A 27,475-nucleotide genomic window follows, 5' to 3' on the forward strand; every position below is an offset into this window, starting at 1 on the left:
TTCAAAAGTTAAAATGAGAATTTATTCTCTTTTTATAAGTGAAAAGGGCTAGATTAATTTCAGTGTTATGGCAGAAAAGAAAAATTATTTATTTTTAAAAGATCTGGCTGGAGAAAAACTGACTAGCTGCTTACTGAGCAAAATGAAACACTGAAGATTTCAGGCCAGTCCTTTTGCTCGTAAGCATAAACCGGCGGCTGATTCAATCTTTAATTATTCAGGTTTCACCTGCTCCTTTGTTCTCCCTTTCTTATAAGGGAATTTTCAACTAGTTTTTATTTGATTTTTTCAAATCAAATATCTTCAACTTATTAGTCCTCTTTGAAGAAAAAAGCCTTCAGTTTGTCTGATTAAAAATTCATATTACTTTCTCTGATGCATCATATTGCAGGTGCATCTATGCTAAATCAAAGCAAGGAGAATTTTAGTGCAGCCGGCAAGACTGCTAAATATTTATCCAGTTTGTTTCAAGTTAAGTTAAAAGGGATGTATTAATAATCGCCGCCCTTTTAAAATATTGAGCATGAAAAAATGAGAAAAATTGGACAAGTATTTAAAAAGGAGTGGATTTTCAAAACAAGATTTTATAGTCCTAATAAGAGTAAATCAGTCAATATCTGATTTAGTGAAAAGAGGCTTTAATTTAAATGGCACGCTCCAATTTAGAATTGGGTCGTTAAATAAACAATTAAGACAATGGTCTTTTGTGTGTGTAGTATTTCGCAATACTACAACTCACCCCTTTTTTTAGAAAATTAAGCTGTTCGATTCTTACAGTTACCATGGTGAAAATTTAAACACTTTGAAGGTTAAATACTATAGTTATAAAATTTAAAGAGAACATCAAATGAAAAAGTTATGAAGAAAAGTTAGGCTATATTTAGAGCTTCCTTCCGGCTTCTAGCTCCATGTTGTATGATTTGAGGATCGCTATCTTCCTCTGTGAAGCCTCGAGTTTTTGTTGCAGTTTTACTATTTTCTTCTTTTTTATTTTGTTTTTGAGTCGTAGTCTGCTCATTCCGTCCGTCAGTTCTTGGATGTCGTCCTGTTGTTCCTGTCTGTTTTTTCCATGGTTCGGAAAAGCAGTTATTCCCTCAAACGGGATTGTGACTTGCGTGCCTCCTGCCTTGAGGATGTAGCCGTGTTCCTCCCTCTTCTTTAATTTCCAGAAGTTGTTTTCGTTCTTTATAACAACTTCTGGCTCGGTTATGAAGTCAATAGGCATCATCGCCTTTTCCTTTGTCGTTGAGTTTACGACTTCAATGAACGATGGCAGATTCCATCTGTTGTAATTTTCCTTTATTGAGTACTTTAAACTCGTTATATATTTTGGATTTTCCGTATCCAATTTGGTTTCCCTGCACTTCTGCAGTTCCAATCTTTGGGTTAAACTGGGAAAATTGCGAGGGTTCTTATTCAACCCGTCGTCCATTGACAAAGATTGAACTGCTACCGGTTTCCGTTGTTTTTTGTTCCTGAGAGGCAGCTTTCTTTTAAATTCCTCTGGTGCAGGGTCTGCATTTCTGCAGTTCCAGTTTAAAATTGGGTCGTATTCCATTTTGCTAAACATCAATATAAAATGACCAAATATTCAAAATCCCGAATTACATTCGGATATTAAGGCTAATTATCAAATGTTTGAAAAATGAAGGACAAAGTGTAAAATTGTATATATATATATATAAAAAGTGGAAAAGATAATCTTGTGGTTTCACACAAACCCACCACGGAAAACAAATGAAGAAAAACGATCATGGTGTTTATTAACCACAGGAATAAAGCACTTTACAACACTGAGTTAAGCTCAGATATAAACTTATGTAGTTAAAGGAAAAAATGGAAATTTGGGCATTAATTAACCCCTAATCTTAAATGTATGTCCACCTGGGGTCATCCACAGGCTTACCATGGGGTCCCCTTTTATAGGTAAAAGGGACTAGAAAAAACCGGGGGGGGGGGGGTAAATAGTATATAGTAAGGCATGTGTAAAAGAGATTTTAGTGTTAATTGTTATTTAAAAAGATTTATAATTTATGAGCTGATTACTGAAGTCTTGAGATCTTACCAAATGTAGGAAGGTAGAGGAGTCGTAAATGGATATAGTAAAGTGTTGAGGATTAATTCCAGGGGTCGGAAAAATCACAAGGGATGTGGCATAAAGGACAAAATTGTGCCGTATTAGGGAGGCATCTTGTACAAATAATGATACCTTGATGGCAATCAGTAAGATGTTGATTGCTTGCCATACATTGGGTTTGGGTATTTCCCCAATTTGCGCTTTTAATCATTTTTTCGCATAAACAACAAGGAGAATAATATTAAAGTGATTGGGTATAATTTGGGACTTGGCAAATGGGGCATAAAATTTGTCCATATTTAGAAAAATGGGCTACAATTTGCTCATGACAGTCTATACAGATGAAGTGCACTGGATGATGTGGCTCGTTATTATGTTGTTTCTTAAATTTGGATTTTGGTAAGTAAGTGGGTTGTTGAATTGTTTTTTGGAAGTACTGTAAAATGGGTTGAGAAACATAAAGAAAATTTTGAAAATAAAAATATCAAGCTTGAAAAATTTTACATACAAAAGCTGGTAAGGTTAGTTGAACCATTTTTAAGAAAGGAAAGATTAAATAATAAGTCGATTGGAGGTTTGGAAATTGATGTCGATAACATCTTCGTCATTCTTGAAGGCATTTATGATAATATTAAAAAATCTACTGCTGCTTTTGACTGTAAGTTTTTCTTCATCGTGGAAGCCAGGACTATAACGTTGGCAAAAAATATCCAACTGCTGTTGATCGGGATGAATATAAATGCGATTTGTGCGCGCTTGGTAACCGTCAACTTGGACGAGGAGATTATAATCAAGGACAAAATCAATGTCCATTACCAAGCAGAACATTTTGCGACTTCCTAAACAAACAGCATAATTGTTTATTCATTTTTTATTGCCTTTACAAGTCAGACATTTGTTAATTTGTTCGAAATTTAGTACGTGAACATCCTGGCGGCATATTGGGCATAAGAATTTGTCAAAATTCAAGTTCGTTTTGGATTTTAGAGTCATGAAGCATACATTACAAATAAAATGAAAGGGTTGTGGATACTTTCTTTTGTGAAGTTTTCTTAATTGAAGGGTTGTTTTCAATTTTAGACACCCAGGGCATTCGTTTGCCATTGTATAAAAAGAATTTATGCCCAAAACTCATCAAAGGCAATTTTGGAAAAACAGATAGGGCAGATGTTTTTGCATTTCTCAATGCAGTTATTGCATACAGTAATATAAGGGTGCTTAACTATCATATGTTCACCCTTTCGTTTGTTTCTGGATAACACTAATTGGTTGCAGATATTACAGACATCGTATTCTGTCATATTAATTACATGAATAATCTGCCTGCAAATGGGGCAAGGAATTTTTGCGAATGGTGTACTAGCTCTTAGCTTGAGTTTATTATAACAATTAACGCAAACTAAATGTGGTGGTTGTGGAGGTAAATTTTTATATAATTTTTTCATTTGATCGCAAATTTCCAAACATATAGGACATTCAGTTGTCATTCTCACTGCTCATTCAATCTGGTCTAGATCGCAGGGAATGGGAAATGTTAGGCTATTTGCAAGACATAGTATTAAATGCCAGTATTTATTGCTTGGTTTAATAATGGTGCTGTGTAGTTCGCCATTATAAAGCGTTTCGAAATGAATTATAAAAATGGGGATTATTTTGAAGTTTTCTGCTAGAATGAAGGAGCGTTGGAAACCTTTAATTTGGACAAAGGTTCCTTCGTAAAAAATTATCATTCTAGTCTAGGGTACAATGTTCACCTTCAATATTGGTAGGACAAGACTCTGGGTGATCAGATACAAAAAGAAAGAATGGCCAATATCGGGAAGTGGGGTAAATACTAAGTTCCTCAAAAGTACCTGTTTCGATGTATCGAACGTTAACTATCATGTAAACTTGTAAGTGTGGTTGTAATTCAAATGTTTTCTTTATATGAATAACTGAAACTGGTTGGTCGTTGATATTAAACATCATTTTTCTAATTAGAGAAAATAGGTGGATTTAGAAAAAATTCTGCATTTGTGTCAAAAGCAAGAAAATGACTTAATTCAAGGAAATTAGGGTGATTTCCTGGAACTGTGATTGTAGTTAATATACTGGAGTTAACCTTACTTACATGTAAAAGATAAAAGTTAGTGAGATTAGTGAGATTAGTTCTCCAATTAGTGAGAAACGTAGGTTTGGTAACCGGATAAATAGATTACGTGAGGTTAGTGAGATCATTTGAATGGAAATCGCTTATGTCTTTTGGCAGATGACTTAAGCAAGTATTCGACAAAACTAAGAAAAAATTCCAATATGGCGAGTTGTGGAAGACTTCAATTGTTCCGTCTTCCCACGTGTTACAATAATCGAAATATAAAATAAGTTTTGGACAATATGAACCGTTACACGCGTCGAAGGATTTTTCTATTTGGTAAAAGAGTACGTGACGATTGTTGTGTTTAAATAACATGGGTTTATATTTAATTATTTTTCTCACAAAAAATAATTTCTTCACAAGCAGTTTCGATTATGGCTGAGTTTTTATACTTTAAGATGTGAAGAATATCTTTGTAACTAGGATTGGTTTCCGTTCACGATAATATCGTAATTTTGATTATGGTGAAAGTCGATGATAATTAAGTGTAGATGGTTATCAATTGCTACGGATGGTAAAATTGCTGTTGTGACTCGGGAATAGAATTTCTTCGGGAAATGAGGACAAGATATGATTAAGCACAAATTTTGATTTAGTGTGTCAAGGAACATTTATTTTTGTCCAAATTTTACATTTGGAAAGTATCTATTCAATTTTGTTGTTTCTGGTTAATACTTATACACAGAAGTGAATTCCTTCGAAATCGGTAATGACGACTGCTGAGCTATTTCCTTCAAGTAAAGAACAAATATAATCATATTTTTTGTTTGAGGAGTCAATTTCAATTTCTTGAACAGTTTCCTCAGGATAAGTTATTATCATAAGCTGATTACAATCATTTGGTTTAGTTTTTGGTAATCTTGCTGATGCTATTAATGCTGGTAGTTTGTTTGCGTAACCTGGGAGTTGAATTAACAAACGAATGTCTCGATCCAAAATTCCTACCAACATTTGATTGTTTGTGTTCAAGTAAATTCTTTGTATCGTGGTGTTTTCACACACAAAAATGAACTCCTTCTGAAGTAATTTTTATGATAGCAGATTCGTTACTTTGAAGAAACGAGCAAATATAATTATATTTTGGATTTGATGACTCAATGACAGCTTCATGAATCACTTTTCCTGGATAAACAACTAGCATGAGGCGTATAAAATTATTGGTTCCTGGTTGAGGCAAGTCAACAGCTGCTATTGGTGTAAACAGTTTATTTGTAAGTGTGGGAAATTGAATTAATAAAAGAACTTGTCTGTCTAATATATCGACTAGCATTTAGTCAATGGGGATGCACCGTTTTCTTGAGGGCATTCTGAAATAGAAAATTCTTGCCTTAGATTGGTGTTATAGTATTGTCGTTGGTGGTTGGATGAGGGATTGTTGTGCTAGAAATTGTTCCTATTACATTGTTTCGTACTAAATGTTCATTTTGGTTGTTTAGGTCTGGATATAAACCAGGTTCGTTTTGTGAATCTGGTGGCATTAAGGGTACTGCAGGTTCATTTCGCTCTACCATAGGTATTGAAGCAGTGCTTTCTTGGTAAATATTTTGATTATGATTTTGTTGTCGTATTTGTTTTTGTCTTGAGTTTCGCAAATCTGATGATTCAAGATTGGAGTTTTCGTTTGAGAAAATAGAAGTAAAAACTGATAGGACGAAAAGGTTATACGCGGCACCTAATATTATCTTCCAGAAGCTCATAGTACGATTTGTTAGCTTATTAATTTCCAAAGCTTTAATAATTGTTACTATTATTTCTAGCAGGAATTTGAGAAAAAGAAAACAGGCAAAATAAATTCCGATTTTCTCTAGGAAAAAAGCAACAAAACCGAATGTTCCGATGAAACTATTCATGAAAAATCCCGGTGAGAGCAGAGAATCTAGATACATTTTTTGGTTTAAACCCATTGCGGCTGTTAAAGCGTCGGAATTTGCATAATCCATGTGTCCATTTTGGAGAACAGTTCTTGTAATTTTTTTGAGAATAGATGTTGATGCTGTGTTATGAAAAATGTTATCCCAAAAAGCTTTTAATTGTTTTGGGGTATACATGCCTGCGCGTCGCGAATCGTATACGGGAAATTCCGTAATATGGCCTATATCTTGTGGAGCGAACATTAAAGGAGTCTTGAAGGGTATTGGAGCCGGCATTAATTGGTACCAAGATAATTTATCATCTAAGTCAAGTTGAAAGGCAATTTTGTAGCCACCAACGCAATGTATTTTGTTGGCAAAAGGAAAAATTTGGCGGGTAATAGGGTCGACAAACATTGTTCGCCCATTGTAAAAGATCGGTATTCGATCAAAGCATTTTTCGAGAACTTTAAGAGGTGAAACTTTTTTAGGGCAGTGATACAGCCAGCCAACTGCTCCATCGGTGTCCAAAAACATAGAGCGGTTGCCAGTTAACATGTATCCTGCAAGCCTGGTATTTTGTAAAGCTAACATCATTATTGTTAGAATTTGTGTTCTTTCGAGTTCACATTGATTCTGTAATAATGTGATTTCAGAATGTCTGAGTTGTTTAGCATTAAAGTACATTATGTAATCTAACTTTGCACCCAGATGAAGTTCGTAATCAATTTCATCGGTACCTACATGGCGCCAAAGAGGATCCCGATTTTTATTGTTACGTTCATCATGGAGGAAGGAAAAATTACTTGATCCCAGAGGATAGTTCAAAGGTTTCACTCTTATTTGATCGTTCTTATTTATTTGCATCTGATAGTAATTTCTATCATCATGTCGTATGTTGCTGGGTTTACCAGTGTTCATATCAAAACCGCCTGTATAAGAAATAAACAAGGACTCGAAATTTGTTTTATATAATGCTCCTGGCCTGCTGCAGACTTCTTGCTGCTTGTTGTAAATGCGAATTTTGAGTTCTAAGCCATTGGGTGCCGATCCCTCACTCAGTATATGATATTGAGGGTGGTCCAACTTATTAGCGTACTTGACCATTTTCGCTTTTTGAGAAAACAATTTTGTGACTACGCAATTTTCGGGCATGTCCCATGTGTAAGCATAAGGGTCTAGTGATGTTGATTCGCATCCGCCTTCGAGTACTGTGCACGGTAATGGGATACCGTAAGAATTTTGTACTTGTTTTGTTTCTAGATTTAATTTGAGCTGAACTTTTTGCATGTGCGTTTCGTAGCTATAGTGTTTGATTTGTCCCCTTTTCTTGCATGATGTCGAACTATCGCCTTCTAATGATGTTCCTTCATTTCTGTGTTGTAAAATACTTTCATCCATTTTTATAATTAGTTCATGGGTGTAACCATCTTCATTCACTGTAATTTTGTTGTTTTTTGCTGCTTTTTTGCAATCTTCTGGTGGTATAATAATTTCATAGGTTATCATGTTCATATTGTGAACGATGGAAGAATGTGCCCACATTCCGCAATTATAACGAATGGGAAATGTTTTAATTTTACACATAACTGCGTTCACGTATGTTCTATAAGACCGTTGATATACGCTAATTGTGCTATCGGTAGTGTAAAGGTTTTCTGGGCTAACTTTACATGGGGCCACTTGATTTGAAGCATACATTTTATTTTCCTGCATGCTTGAACAGTCATAGTGAGTAACTTTGAGAAAATTTGATACGTTTTCCAAATCATCATTCTGTAGAATGACAAAAGTTATAAATGTTGAAAGCAGAGTAGTAAATTTCATCATTATCGCGAAGTTGCTAAAAATTAGCAATAGTAAATTTTTTGGTTGGTTTTTATTGAAAGAAACCATTGTTTTTTAAAAAATTGACTAGTTTGATTGACGATTACGTGTGGGGTCATAGTTTGAATAATCTTTTGTATCCAAATTGATGACCCGGAGATTACAAAATAAGTTTTTTAGGTTTTAGTTAGTGAAGACTATTAGAGATTTTTTAATTGAATCCTGCTTGGTAGAAGCTGGGTTGTCGCCGATGTCTCTGAGGTCTTTCGTTTGTCGAGCCCATTTGAACAGATGTCTGTCCGTTTTGGGGCTGGTGTGTTGATGTAGATGGTATATATGACAATTCATCGAAATTATTACCATTCCTATCGTTTGGATAGAGAGGTGTTGAGGTTAGCCTTCTCTGAGCTAATCCTGGTGTATGTGGCATTTGTATAGTTTCTGTGTTGTGCTCTTGAAATCCTGAGTCGATATTCGTTAAGGTTTTTTCTTGCTCAGTTTCATGTAGTTCTATATTATTTTCTCGTCTATGGTGTGTTTCGACAGGTAAATATTCTGATGAACCCATTGGGTTTTGAAATGATTTGTTGGTTAGTGGTGTATTGACAATTTTATTCCTTGATTTCATTAGATTTTCATAGAATGGTTTGTAGGAATGGTCTTTTAAAACATAGTCATTCACCAGTTCCTTTGCTTTTTCTTCAATGGGAAAGTATTCAATTAGATGGTTTCTATGAGCTGTCTTTTTTATAGTTTGATCTGAATCTAATTGTATTTCATAATTTACATTCGTTACTTTGTTTGTTACCGTATATGGGCCTGATCGTAGTTCTTGTAATTTTTTTGATTTGCCATCTTCTATGGAATGGTTTTCCATCAGTACTTTTTGACCTATTTCTAAGGGTTTTCCTAATTTATATTTATTTCGATATTTGTGGATTTTGGCGTTGTTTTCAAGACTTTTCTTGTAAGCTGTATTATAGATGTATTTAAATTGGTTCTCTCTGATAAGTAGTGAAGTGTTAATTTTTGGTTTTAATAATGGTTGTATAGCTTTATTTGATGATGTTTGTAAAGAATGTCTGTGTAATGGGAGATTAGCACAGAATTCAGAGTTGCACGTTAATTCTGAATTTCGGAGTAATCCTAGTTTTAAAGAGATTGGTATTTGAGGTTTTTCGTATGGTGTTAATCCAGTACTTGCGTTGATAGTGGTGTTATGAGCGAAAGCGAATTTCGCAGCTAGATCACTCCAATTTCCCTTTGCTTGATCAAAGAAAATTCTAAAATGTGTTCCTAATGTTTGTTTTGTGTTTCCACTTTACCATTTGTCCATGGTGAATATGCGGTTCTGGGAGCATGTGTTATTCCTAGTTCATGAAGCCAACTAGTAAAATCTTCGTTCATGAAAGCTGTTCCTTTATCATAAACTAGTTTTTGTGGAATACCAAATGTGAGAATAAATTTTTCTAAAGTTTTTATTGTTTCAAATGCGGTAGTGTTAGCAACTGGATATACTTGGATGAATCGAGAAAATGAATCTACTACAACTAAACAGTGTTTTTTTCCGTTTGATGTAGGATTAATTGGTCCCTTATGATCTATGTGTACAGTACGAAACGGGAAAGGTACTGTATCCGTCCATTGTTGTAACGGTGCTTGGTTAAGATCGTGACGTTTATGCTTATTTTTTTGACAATCAAGACATCCTGCTATTAAATGGGTTATCCATTTATACATGCCTGGCCAAAAGAAAAATCGTTTTATATTCGCAATGGTTTTGTCTTTTCCTACATGACCTGCTAACTGATCTGTATGTGCCAATTCAAATGTTTTTATAAAAAGGGATATAGGTACACAAATTTTAATTTCTTTTACTTCGGGATTATCTGATGCTTGTTCAATGCAAAGAATTCTTCCTATTAATAGTAAAGTTTCAAATTTGTTTAGATATGAAGTTAAGGCTCTTGATTGTCTATAGTGTATATTTTTTGAGTCTTTGTTTTTGTTTCTTACTAATTCTTTTACGATTTTTATGACTGCATCGGTGTCTTGTTCTTTAGCAATAAGTTCTGTGTTTAAATCTATATTTTTTCCTAGGTTGTTGAAACTAGTAAGTATCTGAGTAAGGTTATCCTTGTTTGTAAGTGTTTCGTTTGGCAGTTTGGTTGCAAGTTTTTTGTTTTCTAGTTTATTGGTTAATTGTTCACATAATGCAATTTCATCGTTTAGTAAACATTCTTGGATTATCTCATCTTGTTCATTAATCGTTTCAAAATATAAGAGGTCGGACTGGTCTTCAATATCGTAATTTGACATATAATCCCCAAATTGGGTTGGGTTAGTGTTCAATTCGAAGGACAATTCGGAGTAGTTATGATCGGATTCTTCGTCAAAGGCATTATTATTTGGTACTTTGTTTTGAATCATTCTAACTTGGTTGATAGCTGAACCTTGTATAAAGCAAGAACTTATGTCAGTTAGTGAACAAATTTGTTCTTTTTTTGTTTCCTTTGGTATTTTGATTAATTTGTCGTTATTTATTTTGAATCTAGTTACACCATTCTTATCTTGTTTAATGACAGGAAAAAATTCGTCGCTGGGTCCCTTTTCGGTGTCATGTACTATGAAGTATTTTTCTTCGTAGCCATTTTTGTCGAAAAATTAAATGTCTTTGGGAATTTTTTTATGTTTAAGTTGGTGTTTGTCTAAATCTTTAGTTGTTACATTTCTGCTTAAAATATCTGGGAATGCTAGGTTTTTTCCTTCGGTCCAAATAATTTTTAAATTTTGGAATTGTGATATAACCAATTGATATCTAAAATATCTATGGGAGAGTTTACCTCTTCTTCCCCAAAGGTAAATCAAAGCTTCGTGATCAGTATAGAGATATATTGGATGTGGTGACCCTAATAAATAGTGTTCGTATGTTTGTAGAGCTGATACAACACCGCAAAGCTCTCTAGCTGTTGTTGACATTTTTTGTTCTTCTTTGTTATAAACTCTTGAATTAAAGGAGATAATACGTTTTCCTTCTGGGAATTCTTGTACCAATATTGAACCTATTCCTATTGATGATGAATCCATGTGTACATGGAAAGGATATCTTGTGTCTGGTATTGCTAAGATTGTATCGGCGCTAATTCTTTCTTTTATGTCGTTAAATAATTTTTCATGATCTTGTGTCCATTTAAAAACTGTATCATTTCGTATCAAATCATAAAAAGGCTTTGAGTCTACATGTAAGTTCTTTATATACATACTATAAAATCCTAAACAACCTAACACTCTCATTACATCTCTTTTGTTCTCTGGCGATTTCAATGCTTTAAGATCATCTACCTTTTTCTTGACTGGTTGTATGCCATTTGTACTTATTACATTTCCTAAAAACTGTACTCTTCTTAAAAAAAAATTTTGTTTTTTCTGGTTGAGCTTTTAGTCCTGATTTTCTTAATAAGTCATGGAATGTAGCAATGATGTCGAACATTTCTTCTACAGTTTGTGCTTGCATTATTGTATCGTCTATATAGGTTACTGCTTGATTTCTTTTTATTAAGGGTGCAAAATGTATTGTCATTATTCTACTAAAGAAATTTGGTAGACCACACAATCCGTAAAAACCTCGTTTAAAAGTGTATTGTTTTGATCCAATTACAAAGCTTGTTAATTGTTCTGTTTCTTCTGTTAAAGGTACTTGATTGTACGCTGAGCATAAATCACTCGTGGTGAAGAAGTTTCCTTTTAGCTTAGTGATGAGCGATCCTATTGGTTCTAATGGCCACGAATAACGACTTAAGTCAGTTATTGAGTTCAGGTATCTCGCATCGATAACGAGCTTGACTATGTTCCCTTTTGGAAGTATGATATTTGGGTTTATAAATTCTGACCCAATTTCGGTATTACTTCCCATTTCTCTAATTATTCCTGATTTACATAGTTGGTCTAGTAAGTCATTCAGTTTTTCTTGGTAATGAAATGAAACTCTTGATGGTCTTTGTTTAGTCAATACAGAGTTTGGTAAAAGCTTTACGTGGAATTTTTGCTTTATTAGTCCTACGTCGTATTTATGTTGTGAATATACGTTTTTATTCTGTAATAGCATATTCATTAGGTCTTGTAATTGATTTTGGTCTATATCAGAGTGAGTAAAGTCAAACTTTTTTAGAAACTCTTGTTTTGTCTTGTCAAATTTTTTCTGGATTTCATGAATTTGTGTATTTGTAAAATGTGTTTGGGAATTTAGTTCAGATTTGGGTTTCAGGTCCTTCAATTCCTTGCTGAAATCTGTTTCTAGTTCGTATTTATTTGTATAATCTAGTTCTTTTTGTTTCAAAAGTTCCTTGTTTTTCTTTTTTGAATTTTTATGATTTTCACTAATTGAAGAATTTTTGAAGAACAGTTGATTTTTTGATTGTTCACTTACATGAAAAATATGATCTAGATGTTCGTTTTTGTTGAACAAAACTTCCATAAAAGCTATATTGTCTGCGACGCTGTATATTGTTTTTGAATCAGTTTCAATATCTTCGAAAGTTTGTCCAATTGAGCCTTTAGATATAATGACTTTCGATTCTTTAGGGTTGTTTAACATTATAGGTAACGTTTTCTCGTCATGGTTACAATAGGTGTTATAAGTATATATCCCTTTTTGTTGTAGATCTTTATCTAGTTTGAACGATGTTCCCTTTTTGAAAACTTTGTCAGCTGGGGATATTGAAATGACACGAGTTGATTTTGGTGCTTAAGTTATGGTTTGGTCTAAAAGTACATTCTGATAACTACTTATAAATGGATAGCTTTTGCTTTTTATATTGCTGATAGCGACTGATACTCCTGGGTACATTTTAAGTTCTAGTTTCGGTGTTGAAAAGTCGATCGATTTAGTTGAATTAGAGAGGAAATCCATACCTAATATATTAAGTTTACATCCGTCCTTGGCCGCAACCCATGCTCGACAATTTTTACAGAATAATCACCTTTACTGTCAAAACTAGCGTTAAAATTTGTATATCCTAAGAGTTTGAGTTTTTGTCCATTAACAGCAAATGTTTTGGATTGTGCTTTAGTAAGTGTCAACTTTTGTATTTTTGCGTATTCTAAATAGGTATCATAATTTAACAGTGAACAAGTTGCTCCAGTATCTACTAAAATTTGGGTTTCAAGGCCGTTCTTTTTATTTTTGTCTCCGACGGGATGTTGATATAGATTAATATACATTTGTGACTTTTTATCTTGCGGAGACTGTTCTAGTTTAAAGTAAGTTCTTCGCCTTCGTCATCGCTGTAATAGCCATGGATTTTATTCTCACTAAATTGTACTTTAGGGTTTCTGTCTCAACTATTTTCTCTGGAGGATGGTTTTGAATCAGCTAGGGATCTTGCCTGATTATTGTAGGATGGGAATTTATTTTCGTGAGGTCTGTTTTGGTATCGCGTTCGATAATTGTCTTGTGAAAATGATCTTCTATTTCGATCGGGTATAGAATTGCTTCTGTTCCTATTTTGATTATAGTTGTTTGAGGCTGTGTTGTAAGTATTATAACGATTTGGGTTATTTTGATCGTTAAATCTATTATTGAAATTTCTATCTCTAGATCCAAAAATTTGAGATCGAGATCTATCGAATCTATTTGTTCTGTCATTGAACTGTCTAGGATACGGAGAATATGGTCTGTTATTGTTGTTTCGCTGATTATAGCCATTGTATTTATTGTTATAACTATTTTCTTCTCGAGGCCTGGATCTCCTATTATAATTGTCTGAGAATTTTTCACGATACTGAGGTGGTTTTCTGTTTTGATCTTTGTGGCCTCTATATTTAAAACAAACACTGATAGTATGACCTGACCTACGACAGCATTTACAAAATCGGGTATGGTTTTGTTTGTTTCTGGGTTCATTTGGGTTATAGGCTGCATTTATTTTATGATCTTTCATTAGTCCTGTTAACTCCTTAAGCTGATCCTTTATTCCTTCTATCTCCAACTTATTATCAACACTACTTGAGGCTGTTCCAGTAAACTCACTACTTACTGCAAAACTTAAGTCTTTTGTGGCAATATGATCTTTTAATTGTTGCCATGTTGCGGGTGGATTCTCAATTAGGAATTGATGAGCCTTTTGTTTCAAGCCTGGCGGGCTTAAGCCGCGTACAAAGAATTCCATTTTCTTTGCTGTTCTTTGATCATCATTAAAAGTTGGATTAGGCCATCCACGGTCTACTGCGGTGCTTAATCTATGTATGTAGCTTTTAATGAATTCATCAGGTTGTCTTTTTATGTTTTCTGCTCATTCGTCTCCTATACTTATCCTTATCATCAGTGAACCTATCTATGAATTGATCTCTTATATCAATCCAAGGTAAGTTTGCTGCTAGTCCCTGATACCATTGAGCGGCTGGACCTCTTAATATTGAACCAAATAAGGCTCTTTGTCTGTTATCATATGCGTCTTGTTCGTCACCCGCGTCTCCTGGTCTAGTGCCTAGGGAAAATGCTATCTTTTTCTCTACTATATCAAGAAAATCTCTTGCATCTTCATTCGGATCTAAGCCGGTAAACTTTTCGAGAGCTAAATCTGGGTATGCTACTACGTTTGCCATCTTTGTTTAATTTACTCAATGCTTTGTTAACATTATATAAAGGGTTTGGATGTGTTGTGTACTGATCAATTGTTTGGACTGAAATAATTGTATTTAAGTTACAATGAAGTTTGCTGGGTTCAATGAATACGAATTTTTGTTAGATAGATCAATAGTGCTATGGGGCTGATTTAGCTTTTTTAAGATATAAGTTATCTCTGGGGTATAGCTGCTGGAAAGAATGGTTAATTCGTGAATATTTTTGTGTGGGTGTTTGGATAAAATTGTGATTTGATCTTTTGGATATTGGTGATATACCAAATAATTTTTGTGGATTTATTTTTTAATTTCAGTTTTAAATTAAATGCTGTTGTATTTACTTGATAAAAGTTGGTCATAGAATTTTACATCCTTTTAGGGACATAAATATTTATGTAGGGAATGATAAACAATATAAAAAATATTTAAATTTTTCTTATGAACTTGTTATTATTTTTAATTTTTGTTAAGGAAAATTTTGTGTTTTTAAAAAAAATTGATTAAAATGCAAGTAGTTTTGTGCTTGGGTATTTTAGGACATCAAAAAGCAATCGGGAGTGAAGCAATTAATCGCTCTTCCGGTATACAAATTATGTTATTAGGTATTTTTATTTGCTGAAGAATTGTGTCAATTTCTGGAGTATATCGTCGAAAGAAGACGTATAATTCGTGTTTATCTTCGTTAGGTTGTTTTGCTAGTATACTAATATGATTTTTTTCAGTGTTAGTGATATACCATATGATGTTAGAGACTTTATTTCCTAATTTGAGTTTTAAATTTATTGTACTGACGTCAATTTTAAAATGTGTTGACATTAATTTCTCGATGTTTGTTTTCTTTTTCTTAAGCCAAGTTGTACTATTTGGTTAGTATGTCTTAGAGTAATGAAAACCTCTTAGGAATTATTGAATATTAACAAAGGTTATTAATAATAAGATAAGGGAATAAAAAAAATTTTTTCTAAAATTTTTTCTAAGTTTTCCAAGTTTTTTATTCACTGAAACCTTAACTGAAACCTGAAACTTTGTTCAAGTGAAGTTTTATTGATGCTATGGTGCCTTGAATGAAGTTTGCTGGGTTTAATGGTTATTATATGCCTTTAATGGTTATTATTGATTCAAAACTTAATTTTTTTGGTAAAAATTTTAGAAAATTTTTTGACTGAAACGATAATCTGAAACCTGAAACTATGGTAGCTGAAGTTGAGTTTTTTAATCTTAAAATTTTGTATACGCTTTGTTATATCTGGTTTTTGCTTTATCTTGCAAAAAAATTCGAGAAAACCGAATCTTTTGATATCTTAAACTTAGTTTTTGAAAACTCAAACCTGAAACTCTTAAACTCTCTCAAACTCGGTGCATGAAAATAAAAAGTTGGTTTTTGATAGCTGGTCTAGTGTAATTTAGAATTTTGAACAGGTTTGTAACTTCAAAATCAAAAATTTGTTTGCGGAAACCTAAGTTTTTGGGGCTGAAACTATGATTTCTAGAACTGAAACTATGGTTTGACCACTTGGTTTTAGAGTTTTGAGATTGGAAATTTAGGTTGGTCTCTCTAATATTTTTCTATTCCAGCAATAAAATTGCCAAAAAGATGAAAATTTTAGCCTAAAACGACGATTTTAGTTTCCTGAAACTATAAGTTTGAGGGCTCAAACTAACACCTTCTAGAAGTTTTTTGAGTTTAAAAATTTGTTAGTGCATTAAGAATTCCTATTATCTTTCAATATTTCACAAAAATTTCATATGGGAAGCAAAATTTTTGGGTCTGAAACCAAAAACACCAATTCTGAAACGTACGTTTCAGCCTTAGGAACTAAATTCTAAAATTGGTTTGGTGGGTTTTAACACCGTTAGTTTTTTCTAGAAAGTCAAAATTCGGCGTTCGGAGCTCAATTTTGAGACCAAAAACTCATTTTTTGTGTTCTGAAACCTGAAACTAACAAAAACGTACCATTTAAGACCAGGTTTTTGACTTATGGTATACAAATTTGGGTTTGACTAGTTCAACTTTTGCTGTTTTACCCGAATCCGTTTACAGAAACTAAAAATTCTGACCGGAAACTGTACTTATTTTAACTGAAACGTTTGACCCTATAACTGAAACCTAGACTGAAACCAAAAATTTTGGCTGGTAAAAATCAATTTTTTAGTGCTTATGCTATCATATGAAACCTAGTTTATCAATATAAAGTCGATGTGTCAGTGTTTAGACTTAGTTTTTGTTGTGAAACCTGATATTTTTGTGCTGAAACTAAAACTTGGTGATTGGTGTTGTGTGGTTAACGTTTAAGATTGGTTTTAGTGCGTATTCTTATTGTTTATTAGGTGTATACTTAAACTGTGTCATAAAAAACCAATGATTTATAAAAAAAACACTCAAATCCGTTCCTTCCTTTTGGGTTTTCGTTATTTTCTTCCTTAGTTTCAGTAATTGGTAGCTTTTACTGATGGATGATTTAGGTTTAAGTTACGTTAAGGTGGATAGAATTAAAATGAGTTTAAGAAAAGTTGAGGATAAGCCTCGAGAATTGACGAAGGATTAGAATAAATAGCAACAAGCGTGGTTTGGGATAATGTGATGAAGAATTCAATTTATCATACAATTTAGGGTACTCTTAGATCGCACATATGACCACTTAACCCCCTCGAAAAAAATAATGAAGATATTTAATAAGTTTTTGAGCACTTTAGTTTAATATAGAATTTCGTTAATTTTAGTGATGATAACTTTAAACTGAAGTTTTGGTATGTAATTAGTGGATTACTGGACAAAACGGGTATATCTTACTAGTGGACTTAGGCAGAGAACGATTCTTTCAGAAATTTTATATATTATTATAATAATAGATAATAGTTAAGTTCATGAGCTAATGTCAGTTAGAAAGCCGTCTAATAGACCTCGAGGTGGAGGAATATCGTGGGCGACTGCTAGCGCAGGGGGATGCCTTTCGCAAGAACCCTACTAGAAATATCTGTCAAGTAGAAGACAATAAATTGTGTTTCTATCGATAGATACCCATTGTGTCTGGCTTTTTGAGGTTGGAAACTAATCTGACAAATACTCACAGATCCTAATATAAAATATTTTTTTGAATTTTAAAAGCTGTTTCGAGTTTGCTGGAAAAAGAATTTCTTAAGGAGTAGTTCTCTGCTGCAGTCGCACCAGTTTTACTAAGCGTTTATTGCTGGTTAAATGCTTAGTAATTTTATCCTAAATTATAAGTCTCACCTTAGATCGTCAAATTGTCTTGACAAAAAGTAGAGTAGAAAAAATAGTTAGAAAAGGTATGAATTAATTAGTTGGTTAAATACAAAGCACTGGGTTATTAGATTATATAAATGAATCGAACAGCTTAAAGAAATATACCTATGAGGGGAGGTTGAGCTAATCTTATTTTGTTCATCAATATTTTATCTTCTTACTAAGGTCGGTGGCTGAGTAGAATGTATTGTTGCCCTTGATTTTGTCCAAGTCAGCGCTTCTGGTTGGGTCGTCTGAATCGTCTTGCCGTCGTACTTGGGGTAGTTGTAGTCCAGACTTCCTCGGTTGTGCGATTTCGAGTGTCTCGATTTATAATTTTTCAAAAGTTAAAATGAGAATTTATTCTCTTTTTATAAGTGAAAAGGGCTAGATTAATTTCAGTGTTATGGCAGAAAAGAAAAATTATTTATTTTTAAAAGATCTGGCTGGAGAAAAACTGACTAGCTGCTTACTGAGCAAAATGAAACACTGAAGATTTCAGGCCAGTCCTTTTGCTCGTAAGCATAAACCGGCGGCTGATTCAATCTTTAATTATTCAGGTTTCACCTGCTCCTTTGTTCTCCCTTTCTTATAAGGGAATTTTCAACTAGTTTTTATTTGATTATTTCAAATCAAATATCTTCAACTTATTAGTCCTCTTTGAAGAAAACCGCAGCCTTCAGTTTGTCTGATTAAAAATTCATATTACTTTCTCTGATGCATCATATTGCAGGTGCATCTATGCTAAATCAAAGCAAGGAGAATTTTAGTGCAGCCGGCAAGACTGCTAAATATTTATCCAGTTTGTTTCAAGTTAAGTTAAAAGGGACTTATTAATAATCGCCGCCCTTTTAAAATATTGAGCATGAAAAAATGAGAAAAATTGGACAAGTATTTAAAAAGGAGTGGATTTTCAAAACAAGATTTTATAGTCCTAATAAGAGTAAATCAGTCAATATCTGATTTAGTGAAAAGAGGCTTTAATTTAAATGGCACGCTCCAATTTAGAATTGGGTCGTTAAATAAACAATTAAGACAATGGTCTTTTGTGTGTGTAGTATTTCGCAATACTACATATAACACCCGGCAAAATCGATAAACTACTTTTTACTCGTTGATATAAGTAATTTTTGAAAAAAACTTGTTCTTTCCGAAAAAAACATATAAAACAGTCGAAAATGAAAATAACTGATTTATAAAACAACCCTGAAGTTATATAAAACAATTATAATAGAATAAACAAAAGTTGAACATTCACGATTAGAGAGAACAAATATGGCGTTAATCGTTGAAATAAAAGTTACCATTTCCCGTCGGAGAAGATGGAAGCACATGTGTTTGTTGTGTCTGCAAGCGATTCTTGACAATCTCCATCTCAGCACGTGTACTTTTCAGATATGGATTATTGTCGGGCAGTGTGCCTGTTCGTATGGTCATTGCTTTAGTGAGACAATCCAGGGCTAAATGCAACTCGCCGGTGTTTTTATAAAGCACACCCATGTTGTTGTAAGAGGTGGCCACATTCGGATGCCGCTCCCCCAGCGTCTCTAGTTTAATGTCAAGACTCAGCGTATGCAGACTGAGAGCTTCTTTGTGATTGCCCATTTCATAGTGCGTGTTTGCCATGTTGTTGTAAGAGGCGGCCACATCCGGATGCCGCTGCCCCAGTGTCTCTAGTTGAATGTCAAGACTCAGCGTGTACAGACGGAGAGCCTCTTTGTGATTGCCCATTGCTTTGTGCGTGAGGCCCATGTTGTTGTAAGAGGTGGCCACACCCGGATGCCGCTCCCCCAGCGTCTCTAGTTTGATGTCAAGACTCAGCGTGTACAGACGGAGAGCCTCTTTGTGATTGCCCATTGCAGAGTGCGTAGTGGCCATGTTGTTGTAAGAGGTGGCCACATCCGGATGCCGCTCCCCCAGCGTCTCTAGTCTGATGTCAAGACTCAGCGTGTGCAGATGGAGAGCCTCTTTGTGATTGCCCATATCATAGTGCGTGTTTGCCATGTTGTTGTAAGAGGCGGCCACATCCGGATGCCGCTGCCCCAGTGTCTCTAGTTGAATGTCAAGACTCAGCGTGTACAGACGGAGAGCCTCTTTGTGATTGCCCATTGCTTTGTGCGTGAGGCCCATGTTGTTGTAAGAGGTGGCCACATCCGGATGCCGCTCCCCCAGCGTCTCTAGTTTAATGTCAAGACTCAGCGATTCCAGACGGAGAGCCTCTTTGTGATTGCCCATTGCAGAGTGCGTAGTGGCCATGTTGTTGTAAGAGGTGGCCACATCCGGATGCCGCTCCCCCAGCGTCTCTAGTCTGATGTCAAGACTCAGCGTGTGCAGATGGAGAGCCTCTTTGTGATTGCCCATATCATAGTGCGTGTTTGCCATGTTGTTGTAAGAGGCGGCCACATCCGGATGCCGCTGCCCCAGTGTCTCTAGTTGAATGTCAAGACTCAGCGTGTACAGACGGAGAGCCTCTTTGTGATTGCCCATTGCTTTGTGCGTGAGGCCCATGTTGTTGTAAGAGGTGGCCACATCCGGATGCCGCTCCCCCAGCGTCTCTAGTTTAATGTCAAGACTCAGCGTTTCCAGACGGAGAGCCTCTTTGTGATTGCCCATTGCAGAGTGCGTAGTGGCCATGTTGTTGTAAGAGGTGGCCACATCCGGATGCCGCTGCCCCAGTGTCTCTAGTTTAATGTCAAGACTCAGCGTATGCAGACTGAGAGCTTCTTTGTGATTGCCCATTTCATAGTGCGTGTTTGCCATGTTGTTGTAAGAGGCGGCCACATCCGGATGCCGCTGCCCCAGTGTCTCTAGTTGAATGTCAAGACTCAGCGTGTACAGACGGAGAGCCTCTTTGTGATTGCCCATTGCTTTGTGCGTGAGGCCCATGTTGTTGTAAGAGGTGGCCACACCCGGATGCCGCTCCCCCAGCGTCTCTAGTTTGATGTCAAGACTCAGCGTGTACAGACGGAGAGCCTCTTTGTGATTGCCCATATCATCGTGTGTAACGGCCATGTTGTTGTAAGAGTCGGCCACATTCGGATGCCGCTCCCCCAGCGTCTCTAGTCTGATGTCAAGACTCAGCGTGTGCAGATGGAGAGCCTCTTTGTGATTGCCCATATCATAGTGCGTGTTTGCCATGTTGTTGTAAGAGGCGGCCACATCCGGATGCCGCTGCCCCAGTGTCTCTAGTTGAATGTCAAGACTCAGCGTGTACAGACGGAGAGCCTCTTTGTGATTGCCCATTGCAGAGTGCGTAGTGGCCATGTTGTTGTAAGAGGTGGCCACACCCGGATGCCGCTCCCCCAGCGTCTCTAGTTTGATGTCAAGACTCAGCGTGTACAGACGGAGAGCCTCTTTGTGATTGCCCATATCATCGTGTGTGTTTGCCATGTTGTTGTAAGAGGCGGCCACATCCGGATGCCGCTCCCCCAGCGTCTCTAGTCTGATGTCAAGACTCAGCGTGAACAGACGGAGAGCCTCTTTGTGATTGCCCATATCATAGTGCGTGCTGCCCATGTTGTTGTAAGAGGTGGCCACATTCGGATGCCGCTCCCCCAGCGTCTCTAGTCTGATGTCAAGACTCAGCGTGAACAGACGGAGAGCCTCTTTGTGATTGCCCATTGAATAGTGCGTTTTGGCCATGTTGTTGTAAGAGGTGGCCACATCCGGATGCCGCTCCCCCAGCGTCTCTAGTCTGATGTCAAGACTCAGCGTGTGCAGATGGAGAGCCTCTTTGTGATTGCCCATTGCAGAGTGCGTGTTGGCCATGTTGTTGTAAGGGATGGCCAATGACTCGTGTTTTTCACCGAACTTGCTTGTCCGTATTTCTGCATACCGCTGGTAATGATGCAGAGCGTCACTCCTCGTCTCAAGCTGTTGACACACGCGGGCTGAAGCAAGAAATATGACAGTAACACTTTAGTCATTGTTTGTAAATAAACTACGAAGTTGTTGCTAACAGGTCAAACAACTACACTTTTTGTTCAACGCGAGCAAGCAAATCAATGTCCGTACATGTAACATGTACCATTATATTTTCGTGATGAGAAATTTCATAAATGAGTTTATACGACTGTTGTACAGAGTCAGGGGGAGAATAACAGAATCGTCCCCTGGGAGAATCCAGAATCGATTATTTTTGTTGGTTTAGAAACGTCTAGGGGTGTTTATACAACCCTCCCAAAGCATGAAATATCAATTCTGGACCATTTGGGGTTTCAGAAGAACCATTCCAGTTCGCCTGACCAAAAACTGCCATATTAGTAGATTCCAAATTTGATGGTTCTTTTTAAAATTCTAATTTTTACCATTTTCCTTTTCTAATGAACTTTCTGACCTAAATATCACTATATATCACCAGTGTACCTTTATATTCATAATTAAAATTGAATTTAAGCTAATTTTTTTAATTTATTGCTTAAAGTACCCCATACTATAAATTACAAATAATTCATTTCAAACCATTTAAAATCAACGGGAAGTAAGTCAATCCACTCAGAAGATAACGCATTTCGTCTAAAAGTGCTTGGCCAATAAATTTCGAAATGGGCTGTAAATTTTTGTACAAATTGTTGCTAAGTGATCAGCGCGCGCTAACCAACAACGTCATTCTAACCGTTATTGAAGCCTGTTACAAGTATTAAAGTCAAGTGATCGAAAACCCACAGTTTGTTCAAAAATACTCATCCACTGACTTTTGAGAGTTTTCGAATGTCGAAAAGTGACATGCTAATCTTTTAACTTTTATAAACTTTTCTTGACCAAAATAAGTCTTCTAAAATTATTAACAAAACAGCCAAGCACGTCTCGGTGTTATGCGCAATCGAACCAATTACTAATGTGTGAAAAGTCAACTGCTGCATTTTCAAAAAAGAACAAGATCCCTTTCCAAAAAAACTGTTTCCTGTCGTGTCAAACATTGGCTAGGTTGACACACAAGTTAGAAATGGCGTAAGCCAGTGGCACTTTGTGTGCTTATATCCAGGGTACGGCACAATCATATTTATATTCTATTGCAATAACTTATCGTTGTTGAAAGTTGAACTTTCGTCGTGCAATAAAATACTGCCCCTTGAATGATTTCTGCAATACAACATGCAATATTTCTGCAGATGGTTTTCAAAAAAGTTTAGTGAACAAGTGTTTTTATTGTATCGATATCCCAAAATTTTGTGTTGTAGTGCTACATGTAATACAACTGAAGTTCCAAGTTAGTAGGTAGTACTACTAGTAGGCTCTTCCTATAATCCTTGTAAGTTTATCCAGCCGTACTGAAAAACCGTTCCGGGATATTCGATGTCGGGCTGATGAAGCTGGTTTCCATAAAGGCACATGTCAAGACCAGCTCTTTTTAAATCGAAAATATTGCAATTCATTGCACTGTTTTGTACCAATATTTTGCAATACCAATATGTTTTTGCCATGCCCTGCTTATAGCCCACAGGTGGACAAAGTTTGAACAGAAATTTGTGTCCGACTTACCGAGGGACGTTCTGAGTTAGAACCGAGTTGGTTAACTCATAGAGTAATTTCGGATAGGGTACACCGTCTGCTCGTCACGCTATCTTATTTTCGGCCGGATAGATTCGTGCAACTTCTTAGTCTAATACCGATCCTAATCTTACTCTTATACTATCTAGTCTCAGGTTGTTTAACTAGTCTCTGCTAGGCTCAATAGATCTAGGGTATACTGGTTTATTGCGGTTGCTGAAGTGCTCGGGAGAGTCCAACTAATTTCTAAGTTAAATTCAAATCTCTCTGGTGCTGAAATTACAAGTAACTTCAGCACTTACAAATAAGTGGGTTGTTAGTTAGATGGATCATGATTGGTTAATATTAAATACTTTACATTGGTAAAATATCTAATTTATCCAATCATAAAATGTAGTTTAGATCAGGTTCCACCCATCCGGGTTTTACAGAGTTTTTTAGAATAGTTCTTCTGCTATTCGAAGGATGGATGATGGAAGTTGGTGTTTGGCGAACATCTTATTTCTTCTGTTTCCTTTTTGTTAAAGAAGTTCCAGGAAGCTGGAGTTAGAGACATAAGACGTTGTGTCTTCTAGTGACAACGACTAAGTCTTCGCAACAAACTCAAATCTGATTTCAGAATGGTTGGCTATGTCAGGTTTTTCTGTTCTGCGTGGAGAACTTCTTTTGTGTCTGATCTAGTTTGGGAATGGCGTGAAGATTGTGCGTGGAGGGGATGCCTGGTTACTCGGATCTGTACGTATACTTGAACATCGAGGTGGTCATTGGTCTAGTTCAATGAAGTCCTTTTCTGCGAAGTCAAGTCGTACTCTAAATCCTTTGAGTTGTGATTGTGAGTGGCATATCGATTGTGGTTGGTCATTCTCTCTCGAGTGTAGTGGGGTCGTTTTGTCTTTAGATGTTCGTCCTTGGTGTTGTATTCTGATCTATGTATTGCATAATGTAATTTACATTTTATAAAACATTTATTAGTTTAATATTTTTTAATTATGATTTTAGTTAGTTGTTTTCACAAAAGCTTTTTGTTTTAGTTCGGTTATTTTGAAGAGTTACTCACACTTGAGTAGCTCTTATTAAAAATAGTGGTGTGGTCACAAAGCGTGGATGTAGCGCGGTGGGTTAGGCCGGCTATAGAGCATGCTCAGGACGTCCTTCCTGGTGGGTTAGGCCAGGAGTGGGAGTATGATTTCATGCGGTTTTTGTGAGGGGTCCTGTTATGTGACAACGTTTTATGTTGGGTTTGTTGTGGTTTTTCTTATGTCTTGTTGGTTATGTCCTTTTTCCAAAAATCAAATTGTTCGTGGTATGGGTTTGTCTTTCGACTTTTTTGTGTTTTATTATTTCTTTCTTAGACTTTATAATAGTCTTCAAAAGAATAAATTATCCAGTTTTAAACTGGGTTAATCCGGTTTGGGTACCGTTGGTTTCCTTTTCTTAGTCATGCTGTTATTCTATGATTTGTGGTATTTAGTAAGCTGCGTTGGTTAGTTTCGTTTAGTATATGATTCCTTTCCAACCGGGTTAAAGGAAAGTTTGAAACATGTTATTATATGTTAGAGTTGTTGACTGTGAAAACTTGAAACTGAAATTCATTATTTTAAACAATTCTTCGTGGGCGAGCTGTGCGAGTGTGGATAGAATTTCTGTGCGAATGAATGAAAATATCAAAAGGTTAGTACTGCAATTGCATTTTATTAATTTACTGCATAGAATTTGGAAATTTACTGCTAGTTATGGGGGAATTTTAAGTTACAAATTTTCATCATAATTAAATTTACTGCTTGTGGGGAAAATTTTAGAAATGAATTTACTGCATTGGTATTAAATTTATAAATTTATAAGTGTAAGAGATTAATAGAATTGTTGAAGTCTGTTTGATGAAATTTGCGATCTTTATTTGTTTTTTGTGGTTTTTGTAGGTGATCGTCGGATGAAGGCTAAAAATCTAAGGAAAACATGGATAAAGTATGGTGAGTTTTTTAATATTTCAATTAGTTAGTTATATTCATTTAATTCATACTTACCTGTTAGTCGTCGGGGAAAAAACCGTGGGGGAAGATGTCGTGAATTAGTTCTGAAGTTGTTAGTAGTTTAGCTAAGATGCGGATGATATTTTTAGTCTGAAGCAGTGGCCAAAGCAATTGAAGTGCCTTAATAGTGGTTAGTTCTTCAGTGCCAACTGCAAACTCATAAGGTGTGTTTTGGATTAGATTATATAATTTGTGATTGAATTTAGTGTTGTGGATGAATTCTAAAATTGGGATTTCTATAGGTTGTACAAACTCGTGCGGGATAAGGAAGGGTCGGGATTCTTCGGCGTTGAAGGTCTTGGTGATGGGACAGAAGATGTACATTTGGGTTATGGGGTCATAATTACGAAGAATACCATGGAGGTTAGTGTCTTTAATACAATATGTGAAATTTAGGAAAAATGGTGAAGTGTATTTGGAATTAATGAATTGAAAACGATGGTGTGGTTGTCTAGAGGGTGTGTGTAGGTCAAAGTGATTTTGGATGAAGCGATAATAACTATATGTGTGGGTTTGTTTAGTGCGCAACATAATATCGTGTGAGCAGTGTAAATCTCTTTCGTGTGGTGCAAGGAAATGAAAGGTTAGTGAAAATATTTGGAAGCGTTCTTTGAAACTTTCGTATGCTTGTGTGTCTGTTAGTGCTTCTGAAATAATGTGATCAAACTTTCGGTCGAAGATGTTTAGTGTGAATATATATGGTGTCTTGATGAAAAATTTCTCGGTAATTTGTGGATTAGCGAAGCGATCGTCGTCTAAGAATTGATCTTGGTTAGCTCTGATGATGTTGTGATCATAGTATTCGAGTGTATATTCGTTAGCTCTAGGTGCAGTGTGTGTTTTTAGTGATTTTTTATATCCAACGTAAGTAAATTGTCTAGCGGTTAGTGGTGTAGTGAGTCGATATAGCATGTCCGTATTTCGCTCTATATCGATGTGAGTGTTAGATAAAGGTAAGCAAAGAGGGTTAGTAAAATGATAATATGAGGTCCAAGAGAGGGTGGGCATTAAAACGTATTCATCTACAAAGTTGCGTGTTTCGTTAGTGTCGTGGGGGGTATTTAAGGTGTATTGTGGGAATGAGGGTAAAGTGATGGCTAAAAATTCTTTTGTGTTAGTATGCTTGGGGTGGTTGATGTATTCACGGGCTGTTCCTGGTTTTGCTGGGAAAGGATGGTTGGGGAACTTTCTTTTAAAAGTGCGGTAAGCTCTATTAGTGTTGAGTGAAGATTCAGTTGATGTGGATGATGGTGCTAATGATTCAGTATAATTTGAAGAGGGTGTAGGGGTAGGGGGGTTGGATGAATTTATTGTGGAGGAGATTTGGTTTATGGTTGGGGTATTAAGGTGGTAGGGTTGCTGTTGAAGGGTAATAAAATTATCTAGCTCTGGGGAGATTCGGGGGGTGTCTGGAGAATGAGATGATTGGTCAGAATGGTATGAGGAGTAGGTTGGGGTAACTTGGGAAGCATAAGAGGGTGTGGGGGTGATTGGGTCAGGGTTATTGGATAATATGGGTTGAAAAGGGGGTTGAGAAAAATTAGAAGAGTTATGAAAATTATTGGATGGGGATGGTTCTGAGTCGGCAAATTCATCGGGGGTTTCAATATTCGGGTTATTGAGTTGTGAGATGGAATATAAAACTGAGATGTGTGAATTAGTGTCGGAATTCATGCCTGATGTTACATTACTAGTGGAAAATCGGGTGGCGGAAAAGCAAAAAGTGGTATTATTGGGATTGGGGAGGTAAGATTGGTTGGGTGGGAATTTGATCGGTGTAGTGATCCAAGTTGGCGGCTCATCGTGGGCTAAAAAAATGATTATTTTGAGACTGAAAAGCGGTGGTATGGGGTTGTTCAATAATTTGTTCATAAGTATTATCATCTTGTGACTGGTGTGTCATTATATGTTGAATGGGACTTTGTGATGTGGTGAGTCGAAAATTTGGATTATGTGTGATGGCTAAGTTTCGAAAATTTCGTGGGACTAGGGATAGTGGATGGTTATTTGGTAGGGGTGGTAATTGTGGTGCCGTTGGCGTTATGTCTACATTGTTATGTTCTTCGTCGTATGTATTTTGTCGTGTTGCTATTTTTGTGTTATATTCTTTTATTTGTGCGTCTAAAAGAATTTTGTTTATAGATGTAGAAAAGATTCCAAAAAATCCTGCAAAGAGTATGCGTGCTACACTTGCTTGTCGAT

General features: G+C 35.9%; 1 protein-coding gene across 1 annotated transcript in view; it reads right to left on the minus strand.

The window, feature by feature from the left end:
• The window catches only part of LOC134855366 (tetratricopeptide repeat protein 28-like), a 56,308-nt gene that overhangs the window by 2,017 nt on the left and 26,816 nt on the right, over nucleotides 1-27,475 (minus strand). The window contains exon 4 of the mRNA XM_063871869.1: nucleotides 19,058-21,643. Coding sequence (XP_063727939.1) covers nucleotides 19,058-21,643 — 2,586 coding nt within the window. The remainder of the gene's footprint in view (nucleotides 1-19,057; nucleotides 21,644-27,475) is intronic.

Source organism: Symsagittifera roscoffensis, chromosome 10 (assembly GCF_963678635.1).
Source record: "Symsagittifera roscoffensis chromosome 10, txSymRosc1.1, whole genome shotgun sequence".
NCBI lineage: Eukaryota > Metazoa > Xenacoelomorpha > Acoela > Convolutidae > Symsagittifera > Symsagittifera roscoffensis.